The sequence below is a fragment of the Bombina bombina genome, chromosome 6 (assembly GCF_027579735.1).
Source record: "Bombina bombina isolate aBomBom1 chromosome 6, aBomBom1.pri, whole genome shotgun sequence".
NCBI classification, from domain to species: domain Eukaryota; kingdom Metazoa; phylum Chordata; class Amphibia; order Anura; family Bombinatoridae; genus Bombina; species Bombina bombina.
The window spans coordinates 437,456,170-437,473,304 of NC_069504.1; the positions used below are offsets into that span (position 1 = coordinate 437,456,170).

General features: G+C 36.5%; 1 protein-coding gene across 1 annotated transcript in view; it reads left to right on the forward strand.

Annotated features, from left to right (window-relative positions):
• Positions 1-5,273: 5,273 nt before the first annotated feature.
• FNIP1 (folliculin interacting protein 1) overlaps positions 5,274-17,135 on the forward strand; it is a 177,407-nt gene continuing 165,545 nt past the window's right edge. The window contains 1 exon segment of the mRNA XM_053717196.1: positions 5,274-5,522. Coding sequence (XP_053573171.1) covers positions 5,434-5,522 — 89 coding nt within the window. The 5' untranslated portion in view covers positions 5,274-5,433.

Below are 17,135 nucleotides of genomic sequence, written 5' to 3' on the forward strand. Positions count from 1 at the left end.
CCTCACTAAAGATGAGAGACAGGCATTGAAGTCACCAGCTACTGACTCAAGCATTGTGATACGGCCCGCTGACAAAGGTGGGGCCAATGTACTTATGGAATACAACCAGTATAGAGATGAGATTCTGAGACAGCTAAGTGACAAAGTGACCTACAAGAAGTTGACATGGGACCCGACCAAAGATTTAAAAAAAGAGATTGATGTTCTACTGGAAGATGCATTCAATAACAATTAGATAAACAAGGATGAGTTCAACTTTCTAACCATTAAACACCCTATTCACCCTATCCTTTACACAATGCCAAAGATACATAAAGATCAACATAATCCACCTGGCAGACCCATTATGTCAGCTAGAGGCTCCCTGCTCCAACCTTTGGCTCAGTTTACTGATTCCCTAATACAACCATTGATTAAATGGATGGATTCCTACATTAGGGACTCAAGCGACCTAATCACACTACTGAAAACTCTGGAATAAACAATATACTGGTGACTATGGATGTAAACTTCTACCAGCAACTAATGGGGATGACTATCGGGTCAAATGTGGCCCCTGCTTATGCCAGTCTATTTATGGAGCAATACGAAACAGTGACAATGGATGTATATAACCATACAAGCTTTAAGTGCTATAAAAGATAAATTGATGATGTATTCTTTATCTGGCGAGGACAGGAGGAATCACTGATTACATGGGTTAATCAACAGAACGGCAGAGAATCCCTGATCGTGAGTATATTGAATTTCTGGACCTGAGAATCTATAAAAAAAGAAGGTAAACTATATACTACTCTCTATACAAAACCTACAGATAGAAATTCTTTACTGGAAGCCACCAGCAACCACCCACCCCACACTCGTAAGGCTATCATCAAGTCTCAAATAATGAGAGTGATGAGACACAATACTGAGTCGACTAATCAGGAAAAACAGCTGGAGATGATGGCCGACAAATTTCTCCAATGTGGCTACAAGTACAGCCTAATCAGAGAGGTCATACAAGAGATCACAATAAAGCCCAATGAGGTCATGATCAGACCGGATGATGATAACAGAATGCGAATTATCCTCACGACCACTTACAAATCTGGAAAGAATGAACTAGCTGATAACATCAGGAAAAGATGGGAGATCCTGGAGACAGATAGGACCCTACCATTTAGCCAGATGGACCACCAATTATGGGCTACAAATGTGGGAGGAACCTGAAGGATAGCCTGATGCTCACGGACCCACAGCACTGCTATCAAAAGCAACAATGGCTAAAGAACAAGAGGATTGGCTGTTTCAGATGCACAGGGTGTACTACCTGCAGCGGGCTGATTCCATGCAAAAGTTTTTGTTATCCCCACACCACTAGGAAATTTACCATTAAACACTTTATTACATGTACTACAAGTCATGTGATCTACCTACAAAGCTGCTGTTGTGGACAGTTCTATGTTGGAGAAACTATTGATAATGCCCGCCTAAGAATGGCAAATCATAGGTCTGCAATACGCAGTGCATTGGATAAAGGTGTTTTGGATCAACCAGTAGCAAGACACTTTCTGCAGACAAAACATAGTGTCACTGATTTGCGGTTCATCTTAATTGATCATGTCCCCCCTTTGAAAAAAAGGGGAAATCGGGATAGAACACTCCTTCAATTGGAAACAAGATGGATTTTTCGCCTTGGTACCCTACATCCTCACGGCCTTAACATATCGGATGACTGGCACTGCTATCTATGAACCCAGGAAACATGGGTGAGTCATATACACTTAGCTATGAGCTAGGACTTTGGACCAGGGTGCACCCTGTGTGATAATGGGATGCACGCAAGATTTGACCAAATAATTCTCATACTAATTTATAAGCTATAGCACCAATGGCCTGATATGGATGTAACATATGTGATACGCATGATGATCGTCGCTTGTAAATTGACAGACTAATGATTTTATATGAGGTCTGAACATTATATACCCCTCAATCTGGGGTGGCACATGGTCGATTGACGTTATACTGTGTGTGATATATAATTCTAAGTCTTAAACTTAGGACAACTTGACACACTACACAGTGATTGTTTACAGCTCTTTGGCCATATAGTGAGATTATCAGCGACAGATATTACTAATCCCTATGGAATTTATAAGCAATTCCATATGATGTTATTACTATCTATGTGGTTTAACTTATTGGATGACCTTGTACTGACTTAAAATCATGTTTTACTCCCATACGCATATATACATATTTCCATCTAACACTTATTGTCATTTTATTACCCTAAACGTAGGGCCGTATACTGGTCTCAACTTTCTGTGTGTTTTTTACACTTCGGCTCCTATGGTGCTGACACTATGTATTTGTACTGCCAGTTATCACTATTTAGTAATTAGCACCTAGCTACACATAACTAACATTGGACTTTCAATAGTGACATTGTGAATATAGCGCTTAGCACAAGTTGCACACGTCACAAATTTATGCTAATTAGCCATGCGGCTTTGAGACACTTAGAGCTACGCACACGCTAGCTCTGTAAAGCATTGCGCCTTATTCCAACACTGCAGAGGCGGCTATTCAGTGACCACACAGCCAAAGGAGAAGGCTTCAACACTCACAGTGGGAACCTATATAAGATTTGATGTCTTTATTGTGTCTACTATACAGAGTGGAAATATAGTTGCTTACCGCATTTTGTCTATTTACGCATGTTGTGTTATATACTTTGATAGCTAACGTATGATGGCCAATAGACTTACGTTCAATTTAGGCTGTACTCTCTATTTTGTTGTGAGCTATGATATGTTGTATGATATGAGTTAACACTATACACGTACTCCCATTAGGCTTTGTGATATATGGTAATATTGACTAGGAATATGATTGTGCTGATGGTGATATTGTTACTGATCCTGATTTAGAAATCTGACATAATTAATAGAGATGTGTATATTCTAGTAGTGAATGATATTTGCACTTTATTCACTATACGCTGAAATTGAGTAGTTAGTATATACTGTGTGATGGGGATACATCTTATTTATGTATTGATGTTTTTTTTTAATTTAATATATTGTTTTTACTGGTATCCAGGCAACCAGGTGGTTGTCCTGACAACTGATTTTGGCTCAATTTCTTGCACCGTCTGATGGAAGGGGCTTATTAGTTTTAAAACCCCGAAACGTCACCAAATAATAAATCATTTTATACTGTATCTAAATCCAGCAAGTGCAGTCCTTGATTGAAGAAACCTATATATATATATATATATATATATATAATGCTCATGAAAATAACGATTTTACATGCCAGCTTCTTAACCCCTTAACGACCAACGTTGTGCCCTTAAGGACCAGCCATGTACCCTGTACGTCGCTGCAGTCCTGGGCTTCTCTCTGCTGCGATCTCGCTCAAAGGTTGCGCTATTTCTGCATGCCCCACGAGTGGGGCACTGCAGAAATAGTCGTGCAGAGTTGTCGATGCAGAGAGAGACACTCTTTGACCCTCTCTGCATCGGCCAGCAGTGGTGCCGATCGTTGATGGGAGCAATTGCAGGGAGGCGGGTGAGCGGCCCATTGCTGGCGAACTTTCGTCCAGTTGTGTGTAAACACTTGCCGGTGCGCACAGTAGCACGCACTGTGGGTGGGGGGCGTGTGCACACACCCGGGATCTGCACATATGTGCATACAAATATAATGGGAGAGGGTGATGGGAGAGGGAAGGGGAAATAATGTTGGGAAAGGGATCTGGGAGGGGTATAGGGTATTGAGCGGGGGGGGGGGCAGCTACACTACAGAAAAAAATATATAGATAAAAAAAATTGGGCACAATTTATTGAAAAGCAGAATGGGTGTAGACCAATACTTTGGGTTGTCTACTTAAAAAAATATATACATGTCAAGGGTTATTCAGGGATTCCTGACAGATATCAGTGTTCCAATGTAACTATTGCTAATTTTGAAAAAAAAAAAAATGGTTTAGAAAAAGCAAAGTGCTACTTTTATTTATTTCCCTATAACTTGCAAAAAATTCTAAGAACATGTAAACATTGGCTATTTCTAAACTCAGGACAAAATTTAGAAACTATTTAGCATATGAGTTTTTTTGGTGGTTGTAGATGTGTAACAGATTTTGGGGGCAAAGTTAGAAAAGATTTTTTTTTCCCATTTTTTAATCATATTTTATAATTTTTTTATAGTAAATTATAAGATATGATGAAATGATGGTATCTTTAGAAAGTCCATTTAATTGCGAGAAAAACGGTATATAATATGTGTGGGTACAGTAAATGAGTAAGAGGAAAGTTACAGCTAAACACAAACACAGCAGAAATGTTAAAATAGCCCTTGTCCTTAAAGGGACACTGTACCCAAAAAATGTCTTTCGTGATTCAGATTGAGCATAAAATATTAAGCAACTTTATTATTTACTCCTATTATCAAATTTTTTTCATTCTCTTGGTATCTTTATTTGAAATGCAAGAATGTAAGTTTAGATGCCGGCCCATTTTTGGTAAACAACCTGGGTTGTCCTTGCTGATTGGTGGATAAATTCATGCACCAATAAAAAAGTGCTGTCCAGAGTACTGAAACCAAAAAAAAAGCTTAGATGCCTTCTTTTTCAAATAATGATAGCAAGAGAGCAAAGAAAAATTGATAATATGAGTAAATTAGAAAGTTGCTTAAAATTGCATGCTCTTTCTGAATTACAAAAGAAAAAATTTGGGTACACTACAGTGTCCCTTTAAGGGAAGGAAATTGAAAAATGGCCTTGTCCTTAAGGGGTTAAAGTACCCAGGTTCTTCTTGAGCGGTTATTAACTAAAATGGTTACAAGACTTTAGACAAAACTGTCAAATTTCAGCAAAATTTGTTTATCCGAAAAACCGTACTCTCGATGAAACTTCAGCTACACTGTAGTTTCAAAACCCATACTGAATTGCGAATGTGTACTGAAGTGAACCGTGTGAGATTACGATTCACACCTACGCACAAGGAAACACCTAAAGGAGACACAGCAGCTTACTCACTGCTTATGACCCGCAGTCATGTGAAGTAAGTGCACGCCTCTTATGCTCTGCTCTTATGATTTAGATCGTGCTCCCTCACACATACACACAACAACAGAATCTGATACTCGCCAATCAGAAGCCTCACAACAGCTAGCCAATCACCGAGACGCTTACACCTCCCGTACAGGAAATCGCTGGCTATCTTGAAAGGGGTGTATACTTTGTATTGCTATGCACACCGCCTTGCAGTAACCGCCCAGCTCCTCCCTCTGTCAGTGGCTGTGTGTCTAGGAGCAAGTCATATGACTATGACACTGATGGAGTCAGGTTAGCGGAGCTAGGTGTGTATTTGGAGTATTGTGCCAGGTCCTAGGATGCCGTGCGAAGGGAATTAATGTCACCCGCGTCGCGGTCCTTCCATCTAAAATGCCACCCACTCTGTTCCAGAAGCTCTTCAACAAACGCAATGGGCTGGTGTCCCCCAACAGAGATACCAGGGAGGATTACGTCTTTAGGTACGCATGTTTTTTTTATAGACTGTGATTAATATTATGATGTTACATTTTAAAATATTCTATTTGAATTACTTTGTTGCACACTTTGTGTTGGGATAATTGGGTGAAGTCCTATGTCTTCTTCAGCTCACAAATATGCAGTAACTAAGGAAGAGTTTGCAGGATGTCTGCTTTCAAAAAAGTTTTGTGCCACTACTGTTTGCATTTGGTCATTAGTCGTATGTCTTATTGTGTATTGGTAAAATAGTCTTCATCTAGAAAGTGTCGGTAAAACTTGTATTTGACTGAGTGAAAATGACCCACCTGCCTAATGTTTATGTCACAGCTGTAAACAACAGATCAGGATGCTAACAAACGATACTTGGCACTGTTTAGCTTCACTCTCCAGTATTGAGGGGATTCGCTGGTAAATTTGAGCATGGGGTATTATTCTCAATTCTATAACCAGTGACCCAGATAGACTTTTAACTGCTTGGTTGCTGAAAAGTCTGCAAATCGATTAACTTTCTTTGGAAACCTATGGTTAAATGTGTTTTAAAATTGAATACACCATTTGTGGCTTTTGTAATCTAAATGCAAAACAGCCCTTGTAATGCACATACTTACTTCTTGTTCTATAATATATACATTGTATCGTTATCGAGTTTGATGTCTGACGTTGATTTTTACATTCATATTTAAATGTAACTTGTATCAAATGTTTATTTTTGTTTGTCAGGCTGCAGTTATTTATAATTTTATTTCACTTTTGACCATTAAATAACAAGCATACAAAACATGCTTGTGTTTATATGCATGCAGATGTTATTAATTATATGGCATCATGCATAAACAAAATATAAGATTGTTACATGTATTTCTTATGTTGCATTTTATCAAGTTATTTTTTCTGTTAGATTAGCTTTAAAAATATTGTGGTATAGTGTGAGCATGTAAGTGTGTGTGTGTGTGTGTGTATATATATATATATATATATATATATATATATATATATATATATATATATATATATATATATATATACACAGGTATACTTTACTTTACAGCGATTCGCTAATACAGCGCTTTGTGGAGCTGAAGTTCAACCTCCAAGGATTATGAAATAGTGCTGTAATCATCGTGAGTTTGCGAGAAAAGTGACTGGCACCATTTTGTTATGCGCAGTTCACTCTGTTTGCAGGATTACAGTGTAATCTGTGTCTCAGTGCTATCGTTTGGCTAGTTTTCTACAGTAATTGTCACTATTTTACAGGTACAGTATTTATTGAATACTAATTGAATACTGTGCTGTGCTAGTGTTAAACGTATCACTATTGCACCCCTAATAAATGTTAGTTCAAACATGGTTTCAAGTTTTTAAACACACTGGCAAGTGAAAAGAAAGCTCAAACTGTCTTGTTTCACTTTAAGGCGGTATTCACTTTACAGCGGGGCTCCGGTCCCTAACCCGCTGTATGAGCGGGGTATACCTGTGTGTATGTGTGTGTATATGTGTGTGTATATATATATATGTGTGTCTAAATTATAAATGGTAGCACTCCTGTAACTAGTTTTGCTTGTAAGAATTCAAAAACATTCTGCATCATAAATTCACCAGATATTTCAATGTAAATCTATCCGTTGAGAGGAAGCTATTCGAAGAAATGTTGAGCGTAACCAATCAAAAAGATGTGTTCAATCCAGGAGATTTTCTTCCAACATGAACAACATGTCAGCTGTTGCCTATTTCTGGTATGATTGTGCCGAAAAGTCAGACTGGCCTTGGTTTTGAAGAGAAAACAACTAGACTAAATCAAGTTACCCATTTTTGGTAGAGCTCCCAGAGGGTGGAAGAGGAGTATCAATGAGCGGAAAACAACTATGACTGCTTGGTGGAGATTTGTCATCATCTGCATCATGGATTTTAAAATTATTTAGATCTGGTGTAAAACATGTTGTATAACCCTTTGAAGCTAGATTCACCCTATAAGGAGGCAATGGAAGAGAGTGTATTTTAGATTGTCATTTAAATAATCACAGTGAAACTGACCAACCACAGCTTTAGTTTTATACTATTATAAGATATTTATTCACTCAGTTTGTGCTAACAATACTATCCCCCCCACTACTCTTGTAAATTAATATGAATGTAGAAAAATCAACCATTTTATAGTATATAAAAAAAAAAAGTTTCTTATAATTTCAGTGTCTAACAAGTCAATCATAGTCAAATGTCTTTTTAAACAAAAATTAACTTCTTATGTTCTTATTTTTTATTTCTGTTTTGCCAGTGCATTCCATAGAGCTATGTGGTACTAATAATTGAAGTCAAAATCGGGTTTAACATTTAATATTCTGTCAATTGTTTTCTGTATTTTACTGTTAAGATTAATGCCCACATGCCACTGTGCACAGGGTTGAAATGTGGAAGTAAAGTTGCTTGATAACTTACATGATGAAACTTAGCCGCATTCTATTATGTATTCTTCCCATGTTTGGTGACAGCATTTTGTACAATGGACAACCCCCCCCCCAAAAAAGGGGGGGGGAAATCTCTCACAAACCCCAGAACATTTTTTGTTTTGAACTGATGTAATGCCACACTTCAGTAAGAACTACCTATACAAAGTTGTCTATAGTGAAATTTTAAAAGTGGTGCTTTTGGTATTCTTATTTATTTTAGACTTGTAGCCTGCTATAACTTTGGATACTATAGACTGTCTGTCTTATAGGGCTTAACAAATTCTGGGAACCAGGTTGTTGTGGCCTATAGAAATGTTTATGGTCAAGCTTTAAACATTTGCATTTTCTACATATAAACAACACTGCATGATTTAAAAACAAAACAAAAAAACAACAACCTTGTGAAATATAACGCTGTGCTTAAAAAAAGGAACGATAGCCTACATTTTTGTTCATCTCACATATAATATTGTGTCCAGATAGACTATTAGTTTGCACAGTTTTGTATTTAAAGGCATTAGCTGTATGTAAAAATAACATAAGTTAGCATTAGTATAAGATACAATTTATTGCAAGCTTACTTTTCATGAACATGCTGAGAGGTTTTAATGATGAATGTATACTCATATGGAGATAGATTTAAATGAATAAAACACACTGTTTAGTGTTCTGTCTATATAGAAAAACCTGATGACAAATGCAGCAATCTAGTTAGGTATAATTATGTGTAGCTGTTTTAAAACTACATTTCCTTTAGCAGCGTTTATTTTCCTACACATTTTTAATATAATCTGTCATATTAGATCATTTTGTTTTTGCACTGTCAGGTCCCTTTAGGAGCTAGACAAAATATTGAGGAGGGTTCACAAGTCTAATCTTATTTCAGCTAAAGGGATAGAAAGCTTGAAATGTGCGTTTTAAATGGAAGCATTTTGCAGTAAGCTTCCATTAGCAAAAATGCTTCTTGTAAAAGTTATTACTGTTTTTCAGTGGCATATGCACATATGCTGTGATTGCCTTGTGCACCAGCATTCACCACACCTTTGCGTCACTCTTTGGTGTTCAGATTTATTTATTTTTATCGTAAAGTTATGTGTATTTGCTTCTCTTGGTTAGTAATGACATTTTTTAAAAAATGGGATCATATAGATAATATAATATTTACAGTTTACTGTAAATTCTTTAAATTGACAAATTCAAGGTTTTTTTAATGCACACTTTTCATAGAAATTCAGATTTTGAGGCACAGGGATAGGAACGAAACCTATTACTTTGCAATATTTAAAAGGACCCTTTCAACAGTTTTACTTGCATACATTTCTTTTTTATGTATGCCTGAAATTACATTTCCTATGTTATGTGACTAATCAGCCCCACTGTGCCGATAAACACATCATAAAAAGCAACTCAGTTGTGCAAGGGGCTCTTAGCACAACTAAGCTCTCAAAAATGTTTTCCTCCTACATTTTGGGTCTTGTTCTTAGACTTTCAGCACCTTTTTCAAGCACCTACTTAAAAATAAAATCTAACTTCATGCCAAATTTCACAAAGATTTTTTTTATTTGACTAAACTTTTTATTTAGTGCTTAATACTCCAAAAAGTATAAAGAAAAAATCAATTTAATTTAAAATTTTAATTTGTCTAGTATGTCGTAAATGCACCAGTACTGCACCCTAAATGTCAAATTACTGCTTTAGATAAGTTCCCCTAGGCTTCACAGGCAAAGATTTGTTAGATGTCCGATCATGAGACATAGGGGCCTATCTATCAAGCTCGGAACGGAGCTTGACGGCCCGTGTTTCTAGCAAATTTTCAGACTCGCCAGAAACACAAGTTATGGAGCAGCGGTCACAAAGACCGCTGCTCCATAACCCTGTCCGCCTGCTCTGAGCAGGTGGACAGGAATCGCCAGAATTCAAATCAATTGAGTACGATCGGGTTGATTGACACCCCCTGCTGGTGACCGATTGGCCGCAAGTCTGCAGGGGGCGGCGTTGCACCAGCAGCTCTTGTGAGCTGCTGGTGCAATGCTGAATACGGAGAGCGTATTGCTCTCTGCATTCAGCGAGGTCTTGCGGACCTGATCCGCTCTGTCGGATCAGGTCCGCAAGACATTTGATAAATAGGCCCCAAAGAGTTTCTTACATTATAACATTCCTTGGAAGCATGTCTTGTTTAATCTACTTATTGAACCAAATATTGGAAAGCTTTGGATTTATACATGGATCATAACAAGGAACTACAACATTTTGGACAACGTTTCTGCATAATTTTGTTTTGTTATGGTTCTTTCAGGCCTTTCGCTTTCCTTTTAGGTTTCTCCATTATAACATTATAGATTGTTTAATTATATCTATATTTGCTAGGGAGGTAAGGATAGTTCACTATTGTTCTTGATTATCGCAAAGTGTGCCCTCTTGTCCATCCACCCAGAAGGTTTCTTAGGTGTAGTGCTCTGTTAATTTATAAGTCAAGTTTAGCTTCATGTTCTTGTTGCACTAAGAATGTTAAATGGACTGTAAAGTCAATATAACACTTTCAAGATTCAGATAGGGCATACAATTTTAAACCACTTTTCAATTTACTTTTATCCTATTTTCTTTGTTATCTTGGTATTCTTTGTTAAAGGCTACACATAGGTAGGCTCTTATGCTAATTTGCAACCTTTTTGAAGACCACCTCTTCAGTGCAATTTTATTAGCTTTTCACAGCTAGACAGTGCTAGTTCACGTGTGCCATATAGATAACATTATGTTCACTCTTGTGGATTTATGCATGAGCCAGCACTAATTGGCGAAAATGCAAGTTTGTAAAAAGTATCCGAGATAAAGGGGCAGTCAGCAGAGGCTTAGATACATTGTAATCACAGAGGTTATTCAAAACTGGGTAATGGGTAATAAAGGAATTACCTTTTTATACAATAAAACATTTAAATTAAACTGTCCGTTATGAAACCCCTTGTTGGTTTTATGTTGTGTATCAATTACATGCTGCAGAAATGAAACTGATAAAATGACTCTTTAGCATGCAGTGAGTCACGTTCCCCACCTCCTGCTTCCCCAAAACTATCCTCTTTAGGATTCAAATGTAGGTTAACAGATCTGAATGTCACTGAGAAATCTTACTGCATTTTATTATGGCTAATGGAAGGTATCTGTACTCTGCTTTACACTCATTTACTCATTCAGGGTTTGTTTTTGGGGGGTTTTCAGCAGTAAATTAAACAACATTCAATGGATAGTAAACTCTAAACAAAAAAAAGATCACATTATTTAAAGGGACAGTTAATTAAACTTTCATGATTCCAATGGGGCATGCAATTTTAAAAAAACTTTCTACTTTACTTTTATCATCAAATTTGCTTTGTTATTTCAAGATTCTTTGTTCATATGCTAATTTCTAAGCCCTTGAAAGCCGCCTTTTATCTCAAAGCATTTGACAGTTTTTCACAGCTAGGGCATTAGTTCTTGTGTGCCATATAGATAAAATTGAGCTCACACCCGTGGGATTACTTATGAGAGGGCACTGATTGGCTAAAATGCAAGTCTGTCTAAAGAACTGAAATAAGAGGGCAGTCTGCAGAGGCTAGTGAATGTTTAAAAGGACTGTAAACTCCAAATTTAAACTTTCATGGTTCAGATAGAGAATGCAGTGTTAATCAACTTTCCAGTTTACTTCAGTTATTTAATTTGCTTTGCTCTCTTGCTACACTTTTTTAAAAAGCATACCTAGGTAGGCTCTGGAGCAGAAATGCACTACCAGGAGCTAACTGCTGATTGGTGGCTGCACATATGTTGCATATCATTGGCTCTCCTGGTCTGTTTAGCTGCTAGTTCCCAGTAGTGCATTGCTGCTCCTTGAACAAAGGGTACCAAGAGAATTAAGCAAATTTGATAATAGATGTAAGTTGTTTTAAAATTTGCATGCTCTATCTGAATCATGGAGAAAAAAAATATTGGGGTTTCATGTCACCATAATGCATGTCATTTTTTCCTTTTATTTATCCCTTTAAGTGACTCTCAATAGCGCTCTTAAAGGGATAGTCAAGTATAAATTAAACTTTCATTATTCAGATAGGACTTTTAATTGACTTTCCAATTTACTTTTATTATCAAATTTGCTTTTTTCTCTTGGTATTCTTAGTTTAAACTAAACCTAGGCAGACTCATATGCTAATGTCTAAGCCTTTGAGGGCTGCCTCTTATCACAGGCTTTTTAAATCTCTTTTCAACACAAAGAGACAGAAAGTACACGTGGGCCATATAGATAACACTGTGTTCAGGCACAGAAAGTTATTTAAGATCTAGCACAAAACAATGCTAAATTTAAGGCAATAGATAATAAACAGTCACAGTCATGTGATCAGGGGGCTGGAAGAAGGTTCCTAGATACAAGGTAATCACAGAGGTAAAAAGTACATTAATATAACTGTTGGTTATGCAAAACTGGGGAATGGGTAATAAAGGGATTATCTATCTTTTAAAACAATAACAATTCTATGGTTGACTGTCCCTTTAATGCAAGTAGTATTCCTAATCTTTTTAATTTTAATATAAATTGTAATCCCCACATGTAAACAACTTACAACTAGACACAGTCTGTTATTTGTGGTTTAAAAATGAATCTGCATTATAATAGTTTAAATGGTTTCCTTAGCTGTGTTTCACCTTCTCTGAAGCTGTTCTCTCCAGCTTTTATATTGATAAATCTAGTGTGAAACATGCAATGTAGTTAAAAGGTTGCAGCAATTATTGGGTAGATAACGTTTCTTTACGTCTATTATCTAATTTGCTTCATTCCTTTGGTATCCTTTGTTGAAGAAGCATGAATGCACTAATAGAAGCTAGCTGAAAGCCAGTAACAAGAAACATATATGTGCAGGCACCACTCAGCTTCTGAGCCTACCTAGGAATGCATTTCAACAAAGGTACAAAGTGAATGAAGCAAATTAAATACTAGCAATACAATGGAAAGTTGTTTAAAATGGCTCGTTCTATCTGATTTAATAGAAAAAAAAATATGGGTATAATGTCCCTTTAAATAATATGGACAGATACAGCATGCACATGTCAGTTGGTGGCAGAACGGTTACAGGAATTTAGATCTGTTTTCTTGGCCTAAACCACAAAAAGAACACCTGTTTTTATTGAATTTTGAAGCTATCACCCTTTGACCAGTCAGAAGCAGTTTCTGTATCTGTCTTAACTAAAATAAAATACTTCTGCTCACACTTAAAAAATAAAATCACAAATCGGCTTCATTGTTGTTGGAAAATTATGTTCCTTCTGTAATTGTTTGGAAACATATTTACCGGTATCAATTACGTGAGCTTGCACATCTCACTCTGCTGTTTTTAGTATGAATGTTTTGGAAGGTTTAATGAACATGTCTGAGTACCCTCTGTACCCAGTCTAACGTCACAGTGCAGTTACCAGAAATGAACCTTATGCGTAGGAGACAGTAGTAGGTCAATATGGCTGTCTGTGAAAAGGTTCCATTGCTCTGATGTCTAATGTAACGATTCAAACAGTGATCACCATGTGCTCTGGAAAATATATTCAGGTCCTGGTTACATGCCCTTGAAAACCTTCCCATAGATACTACGTGACATTACATGCAGGTCATTAAGTTTACACTCTGAAAGAGCTACAGTTCCTTATTGCCTCCCCCTGCACTGCAGCTTCTCTTTTTTTCATGTGATCTGCTGAACTTGTGAGATGTGGAGATCCATGTTGTCTCTTACTTACAAATGGAGTATTGGGCTCCCATGTTGTGTAGCACTTGACAACTCTTGGCCTAGCTCAGCACACACACTTTTTAGAACACATAAATAAGCAATTATTTCCATTTGTTTTTGTATTATGACTTTTCTAATCGATTTGGTTCAACCATCATTTGTAGCATCTTTGTATGATTTTAACATCAGTCAATATTTGGGCATCAAAATTAAGTGACATCAGTTGGTTTACAATTCTGTGTGTATGTATGTGTGTTTATATATGTATATGGTGGTGTTACCACTAGATCTTTACAGAGACCCCCTTTACCCGTGGGTTTGTACACAGACACTATAGGAGGGGTGGGAGGAAACGCCAAAAAAGGAATAACACGCAAACGGAAACAATAGTATATAATTTGAGTTCACGTACACTCTCTGTGGATAAATATTCACTACTCAATAAAGGTCTGTCTTTCATCCATACCCCCAAAAGTGATTTATTTGACCTACGGGTTGACTGAAGGATTTCTTTAAAAATACTCCGGAATATGAGCCTAAACCCTTTAAGGGTAAGAGTTCCTTTGAACCAACCAATACTCATTCTACGATTAAAACATTTACACGCATAGTTAAAGGGACAGTCTGCACCAGAATGTTTATTGTTTTAAGATAAACTCTGCATCTCACAAGTTCAGCAAATCACATGAAAAAAAAGAGAAGCTGCAGTGCATATTTTTGTTTAATTGTTTTTAATTGTATTGTTCACTGTTGCGAAGGACTGGTTGCCTAGGCAACAGTTTTGGCGGTTTGCACACAGGGGGAGGGTCTATTGTAAAGGTATAAATGTTTTGCACATTTGTTTTGTCTGTAAAACTGGTCTGATGAAGGGGAGCATTCCCCGAAACGTCACTGAAATAAATCTGTTATACTAAGACCAGAGTGCTGTCTTCTATTTGCTATATCATTACCCATATTCTAGCACCCTGGCACTTGTGGAACTGTTCATGAGAGTGCACCTGTCTCTTTATTCTAATTATATATATATATATATATATATATATATATATATATATATATATATATATATATATATATATATATATATATATATATATATATATATATAATCTCTATCTCTATCCAAGCAGTTTCCAGATCAGCCCACCAAGAGACAACAGCCTGGGTGCAGATATAAATAGCATATATAACTGAGGTAAATGCACTCTCAGGACTTCCACAAATTTCTTTATTGGAACGTTTTCGGGGTTCACAGCCCCTTCATCAGCATAAACTTACAAGCAAATCTCAAACAATTTATAGTGCTTCTACAAATCACTCACCAAACAAGTGTTACTCCAAAGTGCGCCAAATATCGAGTGTGGAACGCATCTTGCGTTCCACAGTGCTGTAGCCTACCGGAAGTGATGTTATCTCACTTCCGGTTTCGCGGCATCATAATATAAAGTATACAAGCTATTTTATAACAATTCCTCATACACTGTGTATGTGTAAATGTGTATTAAACAAGTGGTGACACAAACTTAAATCTAATTGACAAACTACATTAGATCGCCGTAATTCTGTCCCTAATCGGCTGATCAAGTGCCATTGTGTATACAGATCTCCATGGCAACTGTAGTCATGGTTATAATAAACAAGCATTAATCGTGTCTCAACACTGTGATAAATTGCATAGTGCCGCACATAAACATCTGTGATAATCATTCTTAATCACATTTAAGCGTTATTTAAAAACAATGGTGTATATACATAGATAAGTACAGAAATAGATTTATGTACAAGAAGTGGGGATTCTTGCTGAGCTTGTTATCATTTAATAGAATGGTGTTAAACGACTTTAAAGATTCAATGGGCACTTTTCCTGGCTGTGCGCCTACAGTATCTATTTCTGATGTTATGTAAATATGTATTTCAGTGAGATTTGCGAACATTAGTAATGTACTGAGACCAATTGGGGGCAAAATTATTGCACATCACCAAAATGAGATATATATATATATATATATATATATATATATATATATATATATATATATATATATATATATATATATATATATATCTATATCTTAATGCGTCTGTACTGCATTTACGGCCACAAAATACAAACCCAATAGAGATATTCACCTAGTTTAACAGTGAAATCTCAAGGAGACGGAGATTGACAGGCCTATAGAGAGAGAAAAATAGGTGCTTCTATCTACAATCAACATCCAAAGGTGGAGGGATACCCCAATATATCTCTGAGAGATGCCTTATTGTATCATATCGGACAAAATACAGTGATGTGTAGGTGTAGATATTATTTACATCTAGTATAAATTCATCATTGTCGCACATATACACAGAGATAGATTTGACCAACTTATAAAGAACCAAGTATGATCAAAAAAAGATTGTCCATCTTATTACTCCCTCATATTCAGAGGTAATTCAATGATTCCCAATTCAAGGTCTAAGGTCCATAAGTGGGTAATTATGCCTCAGGGGCCAGGCTTCCACCGCCTAGATGAGGGCAATCACCTCCATCAGGCTGTGTCGTAAGCGACCAGCCTCCACTACTCGTAAGAGCAATGGGGCTGGAAGCTACACGTAGCCACAATGACCCTGGGTTATACCCCAAGTATGTAGCACTACCTTGTGGGATCAAATAAGATTTTTAAAATCTGGGGTGGTGTTTAATCCGCCAGGATGGATAGTTCCTAAACACCACCCCAGATTTTAAAAATCTTATTTGATATATATTTTGTCCTCTCTGGCAACCTTTGTGTAGACAATTAATCCTTCTTAGATTTTTAGGTTATGGTATCTGTCATGAAATTTGGATTTTATTTTGCTTCTGATAACAAAACCCGATTATCTAAAATACTTAAGATAGGATATGAATTTAAAATTTGAGTAACATATATAATTTTCTCTTTATTATAAGCATGTTCTCCAATAGCATATAACAAAGTGTGAGTCAGGCTAATAGTCATAATGGTATAACTAACAAATGAAGGGGCTGCTCTTGGTTGAAGTGAGGATCTTGAAGATAACCACAAATTTCCCTATTAACATATGAATAATTTCTCTCTTGTATAACACAAGTAAATGACACTTATTTTACTTGTACAGTGAGAAATGTGTGTTTCTCACTTTTTCCAGTATACGCACTCCTTCCACATTCTGCCTCTGTAAAACTTTCATATAAAATCTAGTTTATGAAATAAAATGCAAAAACAGTCAGCCAGTGACTTTAAATATTCCAGGTGATCAATAAAATGCCAATTTTTTTTAAATCATAGAAAAATGTTTCTTTGTTTTAATTTCAGCAATGAATTCATGTGATCTTACTAAATAGTATGAACATATAGAAGGTTTAAGAAGAAAAGTGAATATGAAAAATAAATGAGTTTGAAACTGACAAGTTTTTTTCTGAATTACTTCT